Source organism: Alligator mississippiensis, chromosome 3 (genome assembly GCF_030867095.1).
Source record: "Alligator mississippiensis isolate rAllMis1 chromosome 3, rAllMis1, whole genome shotgun sequence".
Classification (NCBI taxonomy): domain Eukaryota; kingdom Metazoa; phylum Chordata; order Crocodylia; family Alligatoridae; genus Alligator; species Alligator mississippiensis.
Genome location: NC_081826.1, coordinates 190540041 through 190556284, shown reverse-complemented (window position 1 = coordinate 190556284; position 16244 = coordinate 190540041). Strand labels below are relative to the sequence as shown.

Genomic DNA, 16244 nt, shown 5'->3' with positions numbered 1-16244 from the left:
GGAGCATGTTGGGGATAATCTTTTGCTACAGATGGTAGAGAGGTGAACAAAGTGGGGGAAGCTCGTCTTTCATAGATTTCATAGACATTAGGGCTGGAAGGGACCTCGGAAGATCATCGAGTCCAGCCCCCCACCCAAAGGGCAGGAAGTCAGCTGGGGTCATAGGATCCCAGCAAGATAAGCATCCAGTTTCATCTTGAAGGTGTTCAATGAAGGCGCTTGAACAACCTCCGGTGGCAGGCTGTTCCAGACCTTGGGGGCTCGGACAGTAAAGAAATTCTTCCTTATGTCCAGCCTGAAACGATCTTGTAGTAGTTTGTGACCATTCGACCTCGTCATCCCTTGGGGCGCTTTGGTGAACAAACGTTCCCCCAGATACTGGTGGTCACCCCGATAAACTTGTAGGTGGCCATCAGATCACCCCTGAGCCTGCGCTTTTCCAGGCTAAAGAGCCCCAGGGCTCTCAGTCTGTCATCGTAGGGTCTGCTTCCCTGACCTCTGATCATGCGCGTGGCTCTTCTCTGGACTCTCTCAAGCTTCTCCACATCCTTTTTTGAATTGTGGAGCCCAAAACTGGATGCAGTATTCCAGCTGCGGCCTCACTAAGGCCGAGTACAGGGGGAGAATGACGTCCCGGGATTTGCTTGAGAAGCATCTATGGATGCAAGCCAGCGTTTTGGTCGCTTTACTAGCCGCAGCATCGCATTGCAGGCTCATGTTCATCTTGTGGTCAATGATGACCCCCAAGTCTCTTTCTTGCATAGTGCTAGCCAACATAGCACTGCCGAGCCTATAAGGATGCTGCAGGTTTTTTTTCCCCCAAGGTGGAGAACCTTGCATTTATCGGCGTTGAACACCATCAGATTCTCATCCACCCACTTGCTGAGCCTGTCCAGGTCAGCCTGGATCATCCGCCTGTCTTCTGGTGTGGATGCTTTGCCCCAAAGTTTGGTGTCATCGGCGAACTTGGCCAGTCCGCTTCTGACTCCAGTGTCCACATCATTAATGAAGATGTTGAACAGTATGGGTCCAAGGACAGAGCCTTGGGGGACCCCACTGGTCACAGGACACCACGATGAGTGACTTCCATCAATTACTACTCTCTGGGTCCGACCCCGGAGCCAATTTTCCAGCCAGTGGATCGTGGAGGACCCAAGGCGACAATTGGCCAGTTTCTCCAAGAGACGATCATGGGACACCAGATCGAAGGCTTTTTTGAAGTCAAGATATATGACATCAATCTCATCTCCCTTGTCCAGGTGATAGGTCACCTGGTCGTAGAAGGAAATGAGATTGGTCAAGCAAGACCTACCAGCAACAATCCCGTGCTGGCTGTCCCTTAAGATGTTGGCGTCGGCCAGTCCATTAAGGATGGCCTCCTTAATAAACTTTTCTAAGATCCTCCCCGGGATAGAAGTCAGGCTGATGGGCCTATAGTTAGCCGGATCCACTTTCCTCCCTTTCTTGAAGATAGGCACCACATTGGCCTTCTTCCAGTCTTCGGGCACTACACCAGAGCGCCAAGAGTTTTCAAAGATCCGCGCTAGAGGCTGGGCTATGATGCTCGCCAGCTCCTTGAGTACCCTGGGGTGAAGATTGTCAGGGCCGGCTGACTTGAAGGTATCCAGCTTCTCAAGATGTTCCTTCACAAAGTCAGCATTAATGGAGGGCAGGGGATCACCCTCACCCGGACTTCCCGGCCCAGTAGCGGGCATGGGCGTCCCATGGGGCTGATGAAAGACCAACGTAAAGTACCTATTTAATAGGTTGGCTTTTTCCTGGGCGTCAGTTGTCAGTTGCCCCATCTGGTTCAGCAGGGGTCCAACGTTGCCCCTGCTTTTCCTCCGGCTCCCCACATATCTGAAAAAGGACTTTTTATTGTCCTTGATGCTCAAAGCTAGTTGGAGTTCAGTTGCAGCCTTGGCTTTCCTGGTCTGCTCCCTACAGGACCGGACCAGTGCAGAATAATCCTCCTTGGAGGTGACTCCCATCCTCCATCCTTTGTAGGCCTTTCTTTTTAGCCTCAGGAGGTCTGCTAGGTCCCTGGAGAGCCAGGGGGGCTGCTGTGCCCGCTTGCTGCCTTTCCTCCGAGATGGAATAGACTTAGTTTGTGCATTGAGGATCGCTCCCTTGAGGAGCAACCACTCTTCTTGAACTCCCCTCTCCCTGTGGTCACAGTCCCTTAGGGCCTCACTGACAAGCCTCCTGAGCTTGTCAAAGTCGGCTTTCCTGAAGTCAAGGACTTCCGTGTTGCTGACTGACTTGCCAGCTTTTTGGCGGATGGTGAAGGTGATCAGCTCGTGGTTGCTGTCACCCAGCTTCCCATCGATCACTAGGTCGCCGACTAGGTCATCCCCAGTAGCCAGCACCAGGTCGAGCAGCGCTTTGCCTCTCGTTGGCCCATAGACTTCTTGAGTCAGGTAGAGGTCATCCATGCACAAGAGGAAGCTCTGCAACTGCTCAGATTTTGCTGAGCGATCCTCCCACGAGATGTCTGGGTAATTGAAGTCACCCATGACAACCATGGTCCTGGAGCAAGCTGCCTCAGCCAGTTCCTGGGCAAACTCCTGGTCTAGCTCAGGACTTTGGGTGGGAGGTCTGTAATAGACTCCCACCATTGTGTCCCCTGTGCCGTGTTCCCCACGGATTTTAACCCAGAGGGTCTCCAGCCGTCCACCCTGGTCGCCAATATCAGCTTGCAGGGACGTGTAGCTTTCCTTAACATAGAGAGCTACACCCCCGCCCCTTTTCTCTACACGATCCCTCCTGTACAGGGTATAGCCATCTATCCCTGTGGTCCAGTCATGGGTGGAGTCCCACCAGGTCTCCGTTATCCCTATGACATTGTAATTGTTTGCACTGAGCAGGAGGATGAGCTCCTCCTGCTTATTCCCCAAGCTCCTGGCATTAGTGTACAGGCAGGCAAGTGCCCCCTGGGGGGCTCCTTCCTTGCCCACAGATTTTACCAGGGCTGGGGTCTTGATTTACTTTACATAAATGGAGGAATTAGTTGCGAATGTAAAGATGGAAGGTGACATGGGTGGCAGTGGCCACGAACTGATAGGTTTCAAGACCCTAAGAGGAAGAAGAAAGGAGAACAGCAGAATAAAACACTGGAATTCAGTAAAGCAGACTTTAACAACCTCAGGGACCTCTTGGACAGGATCTCCTGGGAAGCAATTCAGAGGAGGAAAGGAGTTCAGGAGAATATTTCAAAAGTAAGTGGAAGATCAGAGAAACCATAAATCCCTTATGGAATGTAGAAGGCAGTCTAGTTACAGTTGATGCAGAAAAGGCCGAAGTATTTAGTACCTTTTTTACTTCAGCCTTCACAAATAGGGGTGGCTATCAAAGGGTGACTGCAGTTGGCAGCAAAGATAGGGAAGGAGACCAACAGCCTAGAGTAGGAGAAAAACAGGGTAGGGAACACTTAGGGAAGCTAGATGTTTTCAAGTTGGCAGGGCTGGATGGGGATGCACCCTAGGAATTGAAGGAGTCAAATGAGGTAATTTCAGAGCTATTGGCTATCATCTTTGACAACGCAGGGAGGTCAAGTGAGGTCTAGATTACTGGAAAATGGTAAATATAGTGGCCATCTTTATAAAAGGGAAGAGGAGAATCTGGGGAATTATAGACCAGGCAATCTGACCTCAATACCTAGAAATATCATGGAGCACAACCTCAAGGAATCTGCTGTGAGGCACCTAGAGGAGAATAAAAGTGATCAGAAACAGACATCATGTATTCACCAAAAGGGAGTCAGGCCTGATCAGCCTGATTTCTTTCTATAAGGTGACAAGCACTGTGGATGGGAGAAGAGCAGTAGATATGATATACCTTGACTTTAGCAAGGCTTTTGACACTTTCTCCTATAGCATTTTCAATAAACTAAGGAAATACAGACTAGATGCAAGTACTGTAATGGGATTCATAACTGTTTGGATCAGGGGTGTCCAACCTTTTTGAACGTGGGGCCGGATCACGAACTTTTTATCACCCAGTGGGCCGGCGAGCCATATTCAAAGACCTCACAGGAAGTGACATTACATCAGGAAGTGATGTCACGTGACCTTTGACACCAATTACGTTGCAGGAAGTGACAATGAAATGGGTCTGGAAATGTGCACATGTGTGTTGCAGCAGACAGAGCCAAAGCAGCTATTGGGATGTGCTGGGAAGCACACACACGTACGCATGCACACATACACAGCCCTAACCCGGCCCCGAGGCACCCCCAGCTCCGCATGGGAACTTACCCCGTGCCTCTGTCTGCCCCGGCCCAGCCCCGAGGCATCCCCAGCTCCGCATGGGAACTCACCCCGTGCCTCCATCCACCCTGGCCCAGCCCTGAGGCACCCCCAGCTCTGCACGGGAACTTACTCCATGCCTCTGTTTGCCCCGGCCCAGCCCCAAGGCATCACCGGCTCCGCATGGGAGCTTAGCTCATGCCTCCATCTGCCCCGGCCTGGCCCTGAAGCGCCCCCAGCTCCACACAGGAACTTACCTCATGGGCAGGACACGGGCCATGCTGCAGCTCCTCTGGCCACGGGCCTGGGACAAGGGGTGGAGCCCATCCCCAGCTCCTCCAATTAGGCGTGGCTGGGGCAGCCCCGCTTTGCGCAGCCCTCGGGGCAGCTGTGGCAGGACCTGGCTCACTGATGAGCCAGACCTCGTGGGGGTAGGCAGCTCCCCTCCCCTCACTGCCGCCTGGGTCCTGCGGGCTGGCCCTGCCTGCCTCGCAGCTGCCGTGGCTCCACGCTCTGCTGCCACTGCCGTGGCTCCGCGCTCCACGGCGGCCCTGCTGCCACCACCGCAGCTCTGCACTCTGCCACTACAGCTCCGCCGGCACTGCCACCGCCACCACAGCTCCACGCTCCACACTCGTGGCTCTGCGCCACTGCCACGGCCACGCGCTCCGCCACGGCTCTGCTCTCTGCAGCAGCCCTACCGCCACTGCGGCTCTGCACTCCGTTCATTCATTATAATATTCATTCATTATATTATTTAATATATTCATTCATAATGTGGAGCACATTACGGGCCACTGCCAGTACACTGACCCAGCCAGACCAACCACCACCGGGACCGGACCCAGAGCAGACCACCTGAACCCCCCTCTGCACCTGATGGACTTCAAGAGGAATCTTCAACAATGGACCACCCCACTCCGCCTGAAGAGGATCCCCACGATGAGACTCTATATGGACTGAGAAACCTTCTCTAGCCTACTCCCTCCACCACTGCAGACCATTGTATGGGTTTGTGTGCATCTATCTTCTTTCTCTCTCAGCTTCACGAACCTCCTCCCTCCCTTTCCCCTACCCACCTCCCCACCCCTGGGCTTAGTTGGCTAACTTTGTATTTTCTGTAACCTAGTTGTGTTCCCCTCCTCACCCCCATCCCTCTTATGTTAGCCACTCGCTCAGGCACTCTGTATTTCCCTATTGGCTTTGTCATCTTTTTGGTTCATAACTGTTATTATGAACAGTTTGGTTCATAACTGTCATCTGTTTGGTTCATAACTGGTTCATAACTGTTAAGTACTAATATTATTCATTAATTATTTGGATGATTGGATTGAGTGCAAGTTTAGAAAATCTTTGAATGTTACCAAGTTGGGCAGATACTCTGGAGAGTAGGGCTTGGATCCAGAATGACCTAAATAGACTAGAGGAAAGGTCTGCAATAATCAGATGAGATTCAACAAGGACAGGTGCAAAGTCTTGCAGTTGGGATGGCATAATTGCATACATAAAAACAGATTGAAGAATGACAGCTAGGCTGCAGTGGGTTATAGTAGACCCTAAGCTGAATATGGCCCAACAGTGTGCTCTTGTTGCAAGAAAAGTGAAAAGCATACTGGGTTGTATTAACAGAAGTGATGCATGCAAATCAAGGGAGGTACTTCTTCCACCATATTCAGTATTGGTGAGACCTCACCTAGAGTACTGTATCCAGTTTTGGATCCCACTCTTTAAGAAAGAGATGGGCAGTTTCCAAAAAGCCTGGCACAAATCATCAAAAATAACTGGGGGCCTGGGAGGTATGACTTTTGAAGAAAGTCTGAAAGAGCCAGGGTTATTTAGTTTAGAGAAGACTGAGGAGGGATTTGATAACAGTCTTCAAACACCTGAAGGGTGATTATAGAGAGGATAGGGATGGGCTTTTCTCTGTGGCCAGAAGGGACAGGACTAGAAGGAATGGACTCAAGCTTTAGTAGGAGAAATTTAAGTTGGAGATTAGTAGGAATTTTGGTCTATGATGGTGGTGAAGCACTGGAAGAGGCTATCTAGAGAAGTTGAGGAATCTCCATCCTTGGAAGTTTTCAACAGCAGGTTAGATAAACATTTGGCTGGGATGGTTTAGTTGGAGATGTTCCTGCCTCGAGCAGGAGGCAGGACTAGATGATGTTGTGAGATTCCTTCTAGCCCTACTTTCCTATGATCACATCTAAATCCATGTTTAACTGATGAATACCCTGATTTGTAGATGCGTTCAACATCTCAAGTCAGTGACACATATGGGCACCCAACCCATATGAATGCTAGTTCAGAAATTTAAACAAATATCCCAAACTTGAAGATTTTTATATTGACTCATTTCATTTCAAATGACTAAATAAACCCAGTTTTTATAGACCATCATTTAAATTGTATGTTCTGAACTAAAATGTTTTGAGTGTGTGTACTTCTCCCCTATTAATATGTATTAATTTAAATTTTTAACAAAAGAGAACTGATTATACAGAGAGAAACTGAAAATTACTATAAATAAAGGACTTTTAACTGCAGTAATTTAACTGGAAAAAAAAGAAAAATATCTTTCTGTTAACTTTTCATTTATACTTTTCTGACATATACTGATAAGTTATAACTAGAGCCGGTGCATTATTTCAGAGAGAAATGTGACTCACATTTTTAAAATTGACAGCACCCCTTCAACTGTTTATTTTGCACATCTTTTAGAAGACAAGCAGTTAAGAAGTCCCTTGCTTTTAAATATTCATAAACTATTAAGCCATCACCAAATGGTAAAAGTTTGATTTAGGGCTACTGGTGGGATAGACATCTGTGCATGTTTCTAATCCGAGAATAGCACAGATGTTATTTCAGCTAATATGTCCTGTATACATTCTACAGTAAAAGTGAGTTTTATCATCTATTTTCTTTTTCAGATAGTCTCAAAAGTTTCCCCTTACATTTGGGAAAGGTCTCAGAGCTGCTAATCTCATAGAAATTGAAAGAACAACTTCTCTTGGACACCACAGTCATCTTTATAATGTTTTTCTATTTCTCCTTATGGCATGAATAATTTTAATATTGTAATTTCCAAAAAAAACTATTCTCTCCTATAGTGCTAATTCACTTTTCCATGCAGTATATTATTACCTAGCAGCCCTGATGAGTAGTTAATGAAACAATTTCTTTCAACCGGATTGGGCGGCTGTCAAAATGAAGTGACATGGTTTCGTTTATCTCCGACACGCTACCCCAGGTTAATTGACGGAAATCAGTACTACCTGTCTTCAGTGCACCAAGGAAAAGCAGCAAGCAAACATGTGTCAACTGATAGATAGCTACAACAATGAGTAAACAAATGTGCTAGAAAAAACAGTCTATTAACTAAAAAGAAATTACAGCTCATAAAAGCTCTTGATTAACTCTTTGATTACAGGAACTGCTGTTCACTGTGAGGCTCAGACAAGGCAGTAATGTTGCCAATCCTAAACATTCCAATACGAACCATGAATCAGACTCAAAAAATATCACAAATATCATGAGATAGGATTTAAAATCATGAGAATAAAAATATATAAAATGCATGTTACTGTTTTTTTTACTACTTCCTGTTTTCTTGATCCAAGGACAAAGATAACTGTTCCAAATCCTTTCCAGGTTAAAATTCAAACTTAAATGCATATACAATAAGTTGGTTGCTTGTAGGACACTCCACATCCTGTTCCTTACACTATTCTGGCCCTCACTTTTATCATTCTCTTGCCCCTCTCCTCTGCTTACTCTCTTTACTAGAGCCAATCCTCTCCCAGCTCCCTATTCAAAATTTCTCTGTTCTTCATACACATTTCTTCCATCAGTTTCTACATACTCCTTTTATCTCCCCTATTCTTTGAATTCTTGTCCCCTTTATGTTTGCTGCTTTATTTTGTATCCTCCTCATCTCCCTCTTAGCCCAACCAGCTTCCCACCTTGTGCTTGCTTTTCCTTTTCCCTTAATTTTCCCCACAACCTTCTCAGTCTGCCCCTGGCTCCCCAAATTATTAGGTACCTTCTCAGTCAACTCATTGGCCTCCAGTATCCCTAACATTCTTCCTCCCTGGACACATTTACATGAGATGTTTACTGAAGAGCTGCCTAATTCAACCAACAGTAAAATGTCTACATCATCTACACTGTGTGGTACTATTAGGACGGAGTAAACTAATTAACTCCACCACAGTAAATACAAGTACTATTCTGTTGTGCAGTTCTTTACTCTGCATCTAAGCACTTGTAGATGCTGAACCAGCTGGCTGGGGCATGAGAATGCTTCAGTGTGGGGTTGCCTGCTGGCTAGTCTCCCACTAAAGCACCCTTGTGCCCCAAACAGCCTCTCCACAGCACAGCTGGGTTGGAGCAGCCCCAGGCTGGCAGGCTGACCCCCTGAGCCCCTGCAAGCTGGGGCTGCTCTGCTCCAGCTCAATGTGCTGCACGTGTAAACCTGGAACCTGGTAGCAATAAACTCTAGCATGATATGTGCTGGAGTTCATTGCTCCACCTTAATAGCATGTGTAAACACACCCCCTGTCTCCCACATGTCTCCCCACCCCCTCCAATGTCCCAATCATAGAGAACAGGGCAGGGGATATCTTTCCTGTGGACAGGCTAGGTTCAACCATACAGGAAACAATGACATCTTATTTGGCACCCTTGTACTTGGCTGTTTCACTTTCCTATGCACAAACTAGCAGCCATCCTATTAAAAAGCAACCTGTGCCTTCAGTGTTATCGACAATAATGGCTGGTAGTAGCCATTGGGAAGAAAAATGTCCACTGATCAAGTAGAGTATATGGCGAAAAACTACTGACCTTCCCTTGTGCTACCCTGGTGCAGAGAAACTAGCTGCAAGAAGAAGGAGTTTAGCCTTTATTAGTGCTTGGTCCTACTCCAGACAATGCCAAAAGAATGTGAATGTGTCATTTATGGTGTGGACAAGCTAAGAATTGGACTAAATTCACTAATTCCTTTGGTTTAGGCTTAGGGTACTGAACAGCTGTTGAATAGAAGGAACACTTGGCTGCTACCAGCCTGCATTTGATTTGAATTAGCACCCTACAGTTGAAAAGTTCAATACACTTGGTTGCAAAACAACTCAACACTTTGCAGCCCCCACTGGATCAGATCTTTGTAGGAATATATGAACTTTTGAAAATCTGGATGTATTTGCAGGTACCTGCACTCTATAGCCCATAAGTTGTTTAGACACATGAGGAAAGAAAAGGACAGTCTTTTCTTTTTAAAAAATGCTTAAGCTTGAATTCCCCACAGAACAATTGATTTACTGACATGTGACATTTCCCTTACCACTCAGATGGTAGGAACTATATTCAGATTGCAACCAGATTTAACATGCTACATTCATTAAAAATTAACATCGCATACAGTAACACTTGATATTTTGTATGTGAACAGGAGTCGAGTTGTAGTCACTGTGGAAACCATGGCTTTCTATTGCCTGACTTACCTTCTTGTAAATCTCAATCATAGCATAACATCAAATACAAAAGAAACTGCATTTATGCAAAGTACCATATAGTTCTGTTACAGCCAAAGCAAACCAAAACTGAAAACGTCCATGTTTGCAAGTCCTTCAGCAAAATAAAACTGGCTATTTTAAATAATGTCATTTTCCCTGTTGTACATAAGAACAGTTAACACTTTCCATTGTTACATGTAACTTTCAATTAAGCCTTAGGCTGTCAACTGAGATGCATTGAAGACCACAGTGGGCATGTCTACACATGGAGTAACGTGCTGTAAATACTGCGCATTAAGTTTTGCACCTATTAATAACAGGTACTAACTTAATGTATGGTAACCAGCACTACTGTGCCGTAGCTCCAGCACACGTCTTTTAAGTGATGCTAATACGCAGTAAATGAATTCTACCATGTATTAGCACATGAGCATGGCATTTGCCGTGATGTACTAATGCACAGTAGAATTAGTGTACTGCATTTTTAGCATCTCGTGTAGACATGCCCAGTGAGATGTAACATATTCTAGCTAACAATGAACAAGTGTTTTTGTAACTATCTAAATTTTTCATAATAAATGCTGAAATGCTACCTACTGTATTATTGCAGATGAGCTTGAACATTGGAAAATATTGATATTGTCTCTCATATTGTGTTAATGTTTTAACATCTGCTGAAATGTGAACAGCATTTATGAGTGTAACCTACCACCAGAGAACTATTTATTTTAAAGTGAAAATCCAAAATGCTTAAATGAAACAAACTGGACTTATTATGAAAACAAGCCTATTTATTGGTAGATGTATGTTTTCCTACAGTACAAAAGTGAGTAAGACTTGCTGTCAACATTTAACCTCACTTCTGAAGGTCTGTTAGAAGACATACATATGGTCAATGAATAGTGAAGTAAGAAACATTCCCTTCAGGTCTAGCCAAGAAGGAATGGATCGATTGAACCTCTGGCAAGATTTCCATTCCCACTGGGCAAATATTTTCCCTACTGTATGTCTTTTCATGGTCAAAGTAAGACCTTCCAAAAAAACTCTGACATACCTTTTTTGATATACTGTATCCTGTTCTGTCCTTTTCAGGAGTAGTTTAGAAAACAAAGAAATAGATATTAGGCAGCTTTCCACCACTAAAAACATCAGAAGAATAAATGAAGCAATCAACATATTGGCAAGTCTTCCTGTCTTTTTAACTATACCTGGGTAGATGTCATGAACTGGCCCTGGTGATCGCCCCATGGTATTGTCTGGAGCATCATGGGGTGAAGGGGCTGGCTGGAGAGGCTGGATAGTGAGGCAATCACTGAGGATGTCCTGGTCAAGCTCTGAGCTTGATCGCAACTGAAATATAGGAGATAAGAAGAGGAAAATATCAGCACAGAAGAAATGTTTGATAAGACTTGGGCAATCATAATGAAGAAATATTAATGGATTCGGGGAGGAAATTGAAATGAAGATTCCTCAATAAAAAAGATCTTTGGAAATGGTCACTTGTTCCATTTCAGCACCGATTCTCCATGTGTGACTCAAGATGTCTTTCCCAACAGTTCACAGGACTAAGCAGTGGGCATTGAACAGAAGAGATCCAAGGCACTTGTGCACCTTCTCTCTCTCTCTCTCTCTCTCTCTCTCTCTCACACACACACACACACACACACACACACACACACACACACACACACACACACACACACACCCCTTACAGAACTTAAATACTGATTTGACCACTTCATATTGAGGAACATACCAAACGAACAACGGTTCCTTTATGAGCTGGAAGGTATGGTAAACCATACAAATATTTGTAAGTTGTTTTAAAAGCAGTAATGACACAGGTAACTTTTTGGTATGCTATGTATACAGCTCCTTGAGAGTGTAGGTCTGATTTTCACCTATGTTTAAGACCACTTTGCAGTACTCTGGCCAGGTAAAGGGGCTGCAAAGGGAATATAAATTACAGTTACGTACTCAGAGAGCAGTACAATGACTTTTGTATAAATGAGAACTGGAACTTAAGGGGCTAACTGAGGTTCTTTCAGTCTGCCTGGTCTCCTGAGAGGCCACAGACAGAACACTAAACCAATGGGCAACAGCAACCAGGATCAAATCCAATTCTTCCAACAAGCCAGTAAGGGAGAAAAGAGAGGAAGAAAAATATCCATGCCTCTCTCACATTTAGGAACAAGGAATGAGGTAAAGAAGCCACAATTGTTGAAGTGAATTTCAGAGATTCACAAAATAACCAGCAGTGGAAGACGTTGCCATTATTTTGTGATTTTAACCTTTACAACAGCAAATGATGATAAGAAGTATTTGGCAAGTGGGTGCAACATGCAGACAATGCAGGATGTCACACCACTGGGATTATGCTGTTGGTGGCTTTACACAATCGATCTAGAATTTCTTCAAATCTTTAGGGTTTAGTACAGTTGCCTCAAACCCTGAGGGACATATTGGCTAGGAACAGAAATTACACATAAACTAGTATAAGTGATCAGAAACTACTTGAAATCTGTAACACAACAGAAGTTCAGTGCACATAAACCACTTTTAGAAAGGGCTGAAACTGGTTTAAGATAAACCTGGTTGCATGTAATATCAGACTTAACTGATTAAGGAAGATCAGGGAAAATATGGGTACCTTACTGAATGGGGGAGGCAACTTAATGACAGAGGATGCAGAAAAGGCTAAAGTACTCAATGCCTTTTTTATCTCAGTTTTCACAGGCAAGGTCAGCTCCTGGCAGCACAGTTTGGGGAGGAGGTGAACAGCCAGCAGTGGTGAAAGAACGGGTTAGGGGCTATATAGAAAAGCTGGACATATACACAAGTCCATGGTGCCAGATGGGATGCACCAAGGATGCTGAGGGAGTTGGCTGATGTGATTACAGAGCTGCTGCCACTATTTTTGAAAACTCATGGCAATCAGGAGAGGTCCTGGATGACTGGAAAAGGGCAAACATAGTGTACATATTTAAGAAAGGCAAAAAGGAAAGGGGGGTGGGAATCCAGGGAGCTACACAGCAGTCAGCCTAACCTCAATCCCTGGAAAAAAACATGGAACAGATCCTCAAAGAATTCATTTTAAGCATTTGGAGAAGAAAAAGGTGATTAGGAAGAGTTAGCATGGATTCACCAAGGGCAAGTCATACCTGACTAACCTGATTGCCTTCTAGGATGAGATGACTGGCCCTGTGGATGAGGGCAGACCAGTGGATGTGGTATGCCTTGATTTTTGCAAGGCTTTTGATACAGTCTCCCACAATATTCTCACAGGCAAGCTAGGAAGTATGGGCTGAATGAATGGACTGTAGGGTAGATAAAAAACTGGTTGGAGCAATGGGCTCAGAGGGTAGTAATCACTGGTTTGATGTCTAGTTGGCAGCCAGTATCAAGTGGAGTGCCTTAGCGGTTGGTCCTGGGGCCAGTTTTGTTCAATGTCTTCATCAACAACCTGGAAGATTGCATAAAGTGCAACATCATCAAGTTTGCAGATGACGCCAAGCTGGGGGGAGTAGTAGATACGCTGGAGGATAGGACTGGAATTCAGTGTGACCTAGACAAATTGGGGGATTGGGCCAAAATAAATCTTATGCAGTTCAACAAAGACAAGTGCAAAGTCCTGCACTTAGGACAGAAAAATGCCATACTGGGGACTGACTGGCTGGACAGCAGCTCTCCATAAAAGGACATAGGGGTTACAGTGGACAATAAACTGAATATGAGCCAACAGTGTGCCCTTGTTGCAAAGAAGGCTAACGGCATACTGGGCTGCATTGGTAGGTGTGTTCCAGCAGGTCAAGGGAAGTGATCATTCCCCTCTATTCAGCACTGGTAAGGCCACATCTTCAGTGATGTGTCCATTTTTGGCCCCCCACTACAGAAAGGATGAGGACAAATTGGAAAGAGTCCAGCCAAAGGCAATGAAAATGGTTCAGGGGCTGGGGCACATGATTTCTGAGGAGAGGTTGAGGGAACTGGGCTTATTTAGTGTAGAGAAGAGAAAACTGAGAGGAGATTTAATACCAGCCTTCAACTACCGAACGGGATTTCAAAAAAGTATAGAGCCAGACTGTTCTCAGTGGTAACAGATGACAGAATAAGGAGCAACAGTCTCAAGTTGCAGCAAGGGAAGTTTAGGTTATATATTAGGAAGAATTTTCTCACCAGGAGGGTAGTCAAGCACTGGAACAGGTCACCCAGAGAAGTGGTGGCATTTCCATCCTTGGAGGTTTTTAAGACCTGGCTAGAGAAAGCCTTGTCTGGAATGGATTAGTTGAGGATGGTCCTGCTTTGAGCAGGGGGTTGGACTAGATGACCTCCTGCCTGAGGTCCCTCCCTACCGTAATTTCCTATGATACTGTGATTTAGGTTCAATTGATTTACTGAACTTCTGTCCCAGATCCTCTTCAGATTCAAGGTAACTTACAGTCCCCCATCATCCTAGGACACTTTGCACCTCCCCTGCATACCTCCCGCCTCACAGGGTGGGCAGGCTAGGCTTGGCCCAAGCTGTCTCCCCCAGCTGAGCAGGCAGATGTGCTTAACTACTCGCTAGCTTCTGGCCTGGGCCACTTCAGGCATGTGACTGGATTTCTGGAATCAAAAGTTTGTTTACTTGCTTATCGGTTTAATCTACTCAATTTAGACTAACCTGTGAAGATTGAATCAATTCAGCCTCAGGCTTTTTGACTGTCTGTACTTAGCCATTGGGTTTGAACCCCAACTATTATACTGTTATCTACCTTTATGTTTTACTGTTCTACCCTGGAATAAAACTGACGTAATAGAGTGGTAAACCGGGCCCATATACTTTCAGTAGGAGGGCCCTGCGGGGGAGATCATGCTCAGGGGCAATCAGCATGGGTTCAGCAAAGGCAGGTCCTGCCTGACCAACCTGATTGCCTTTTATGACCAAGTAACTAAATCCTTGGATGATAGTGTTGCCATGGACAAAGTCTTTCTAGACTTTAAGAAGGCCTTTGACACTGTCTCTCACCCCATCCTCATCAATTAAGCGACTGTGGCATTGATGCCTACACAGTTGGCTGGGTAAAAAATTGGCTAATGGGGCGCACCCAGAGAGCAGTGGTGGATGGGTTGTACTCAACCTGGTGAGATGTGAGCAGTGGGGTACCCCAGGGCTCAGTCCTTGGGCCCGCACTGTTTAACATCGTCATCAGTGACTTGGACCAGGGGGTGGAAAGCACACTGTCCAAGTTTGCTGATGATACTAAGATGTGGGGTGAGGTGGGCACACTTGAAGGGAGAGAGAGGCTGCAAATAGATTTAGACAGACTACAGAAGTGGGAAGACGAGAATAGGATGGGGTTCAACATAGACAAATGCAGGGTGCTGCACCTTGGGAGAAGGAATCCACAGCATACATACAGGCTCAGGAGTTCCCTTCTTGAAAGCACAGAGGCGGAAAGGGATCTCGGAGTCATTATTGACTCCAAAATGAACATGAGCCGCCAATGCCAGACCGCAGCCAGCAAGGCCAGCCATACCTTGCCATGCATCCAAAGATGCATCTCAAGCCAGTCCAGAGACATGATACTCCCCCTCTATGTGACTTTGGTCAGGCCGCAGTTGGAGCACTGCATCCAGAACTGGGCGCCGCACTTCAAAAGGGATGTGGCCAGCCTGGAGCGGGTTCAGAGGAGGGCCACCCACTTGGTGAGAGGGCAGCAGGACAGGCCCTATGAGGAGAGACTGAGGGACCTGAACCTGTTCAGCCTCAGCAAGAGGAGGCTGAGGGGGGACCTGGTGGCTGCCTACAAACTCATCAGGGGAGATCAACAGCAAATAGGTAGAGCCCTTTTCTCCCCAGCACCACCTGGGGTGACAAGGAACAATGGTAATAAGCTGATGGAGAATAGGTTTAGGTTGGAGATCAGAAGGCAATATTTTACAGTTAGGGTGGCCAAAATCTGGAACCAACTTCCCAGGGAAGTGGTCCTCGCCCCTACCTTGGGCAAATTCAAGAGGAGGTTGGACGATCACCTGTCTGGGGTCTTGTGAACCCAGCATTCATTCCTGCCTGTGGCAGGGGGTCAGGCTAGATGATCTGTTCAAGTCTCTCCTGACCCTAGCTACTATGAAACTATGATACTATGATAAATTGACTGTATTTCAGATGAAAGGCATTTGTAAAGACTGATTAATTCAAAACATGTGGTCAAATCCTATGCTATTTCCTCCATTAAATATGAAGCATATTTTTAATATTCCTGAATGTTTGTTTTTTGTAAGGTATTTTTGTTATTCTGGAATTCATCTAACACACACTACCTAAACAAATAGAAAGAAAAAAATCAAGTTTAGCACAACTTCTGGCAATCAGTGCCCATTTATCTCCCATATTGCAATCTACTCTAGGCCCCAGATGTTTTTCCCCATTGTATCCCTGAAGCCCTGTCTGTTTTCTATTCAAAAGTACTTCTTAGGTTTTTACCACTATTACTAGTAATAAGGTCTT

The 16244-nt window shown here is 45.6% G+C and overlaps 1 protein-coding gene across 2 annotated transcripts in view; it reads right to left on the bottom strand.

Annotated features, from left to right (window-relative positions):
* GLIS3 (GLIS family zinc finger 3) overlaps positions 1-16244 on the bottom strand; it is a 345944-nt gene that overhangs the window by 69292 nt on the left and 260408 nt on the right. For both annotated transcript variants that reach the window (XM_019478202.2, XM_059724758.1), the window contains one exon: positions 10963-11104. In XM_019478202.2, the coding sequence (XP_019333747.1) occupies positions 10963-11104 (142 nt within the window). The remainder of the gene's footprint in view (positions 1-10962; positions 11105-16244) is intronic.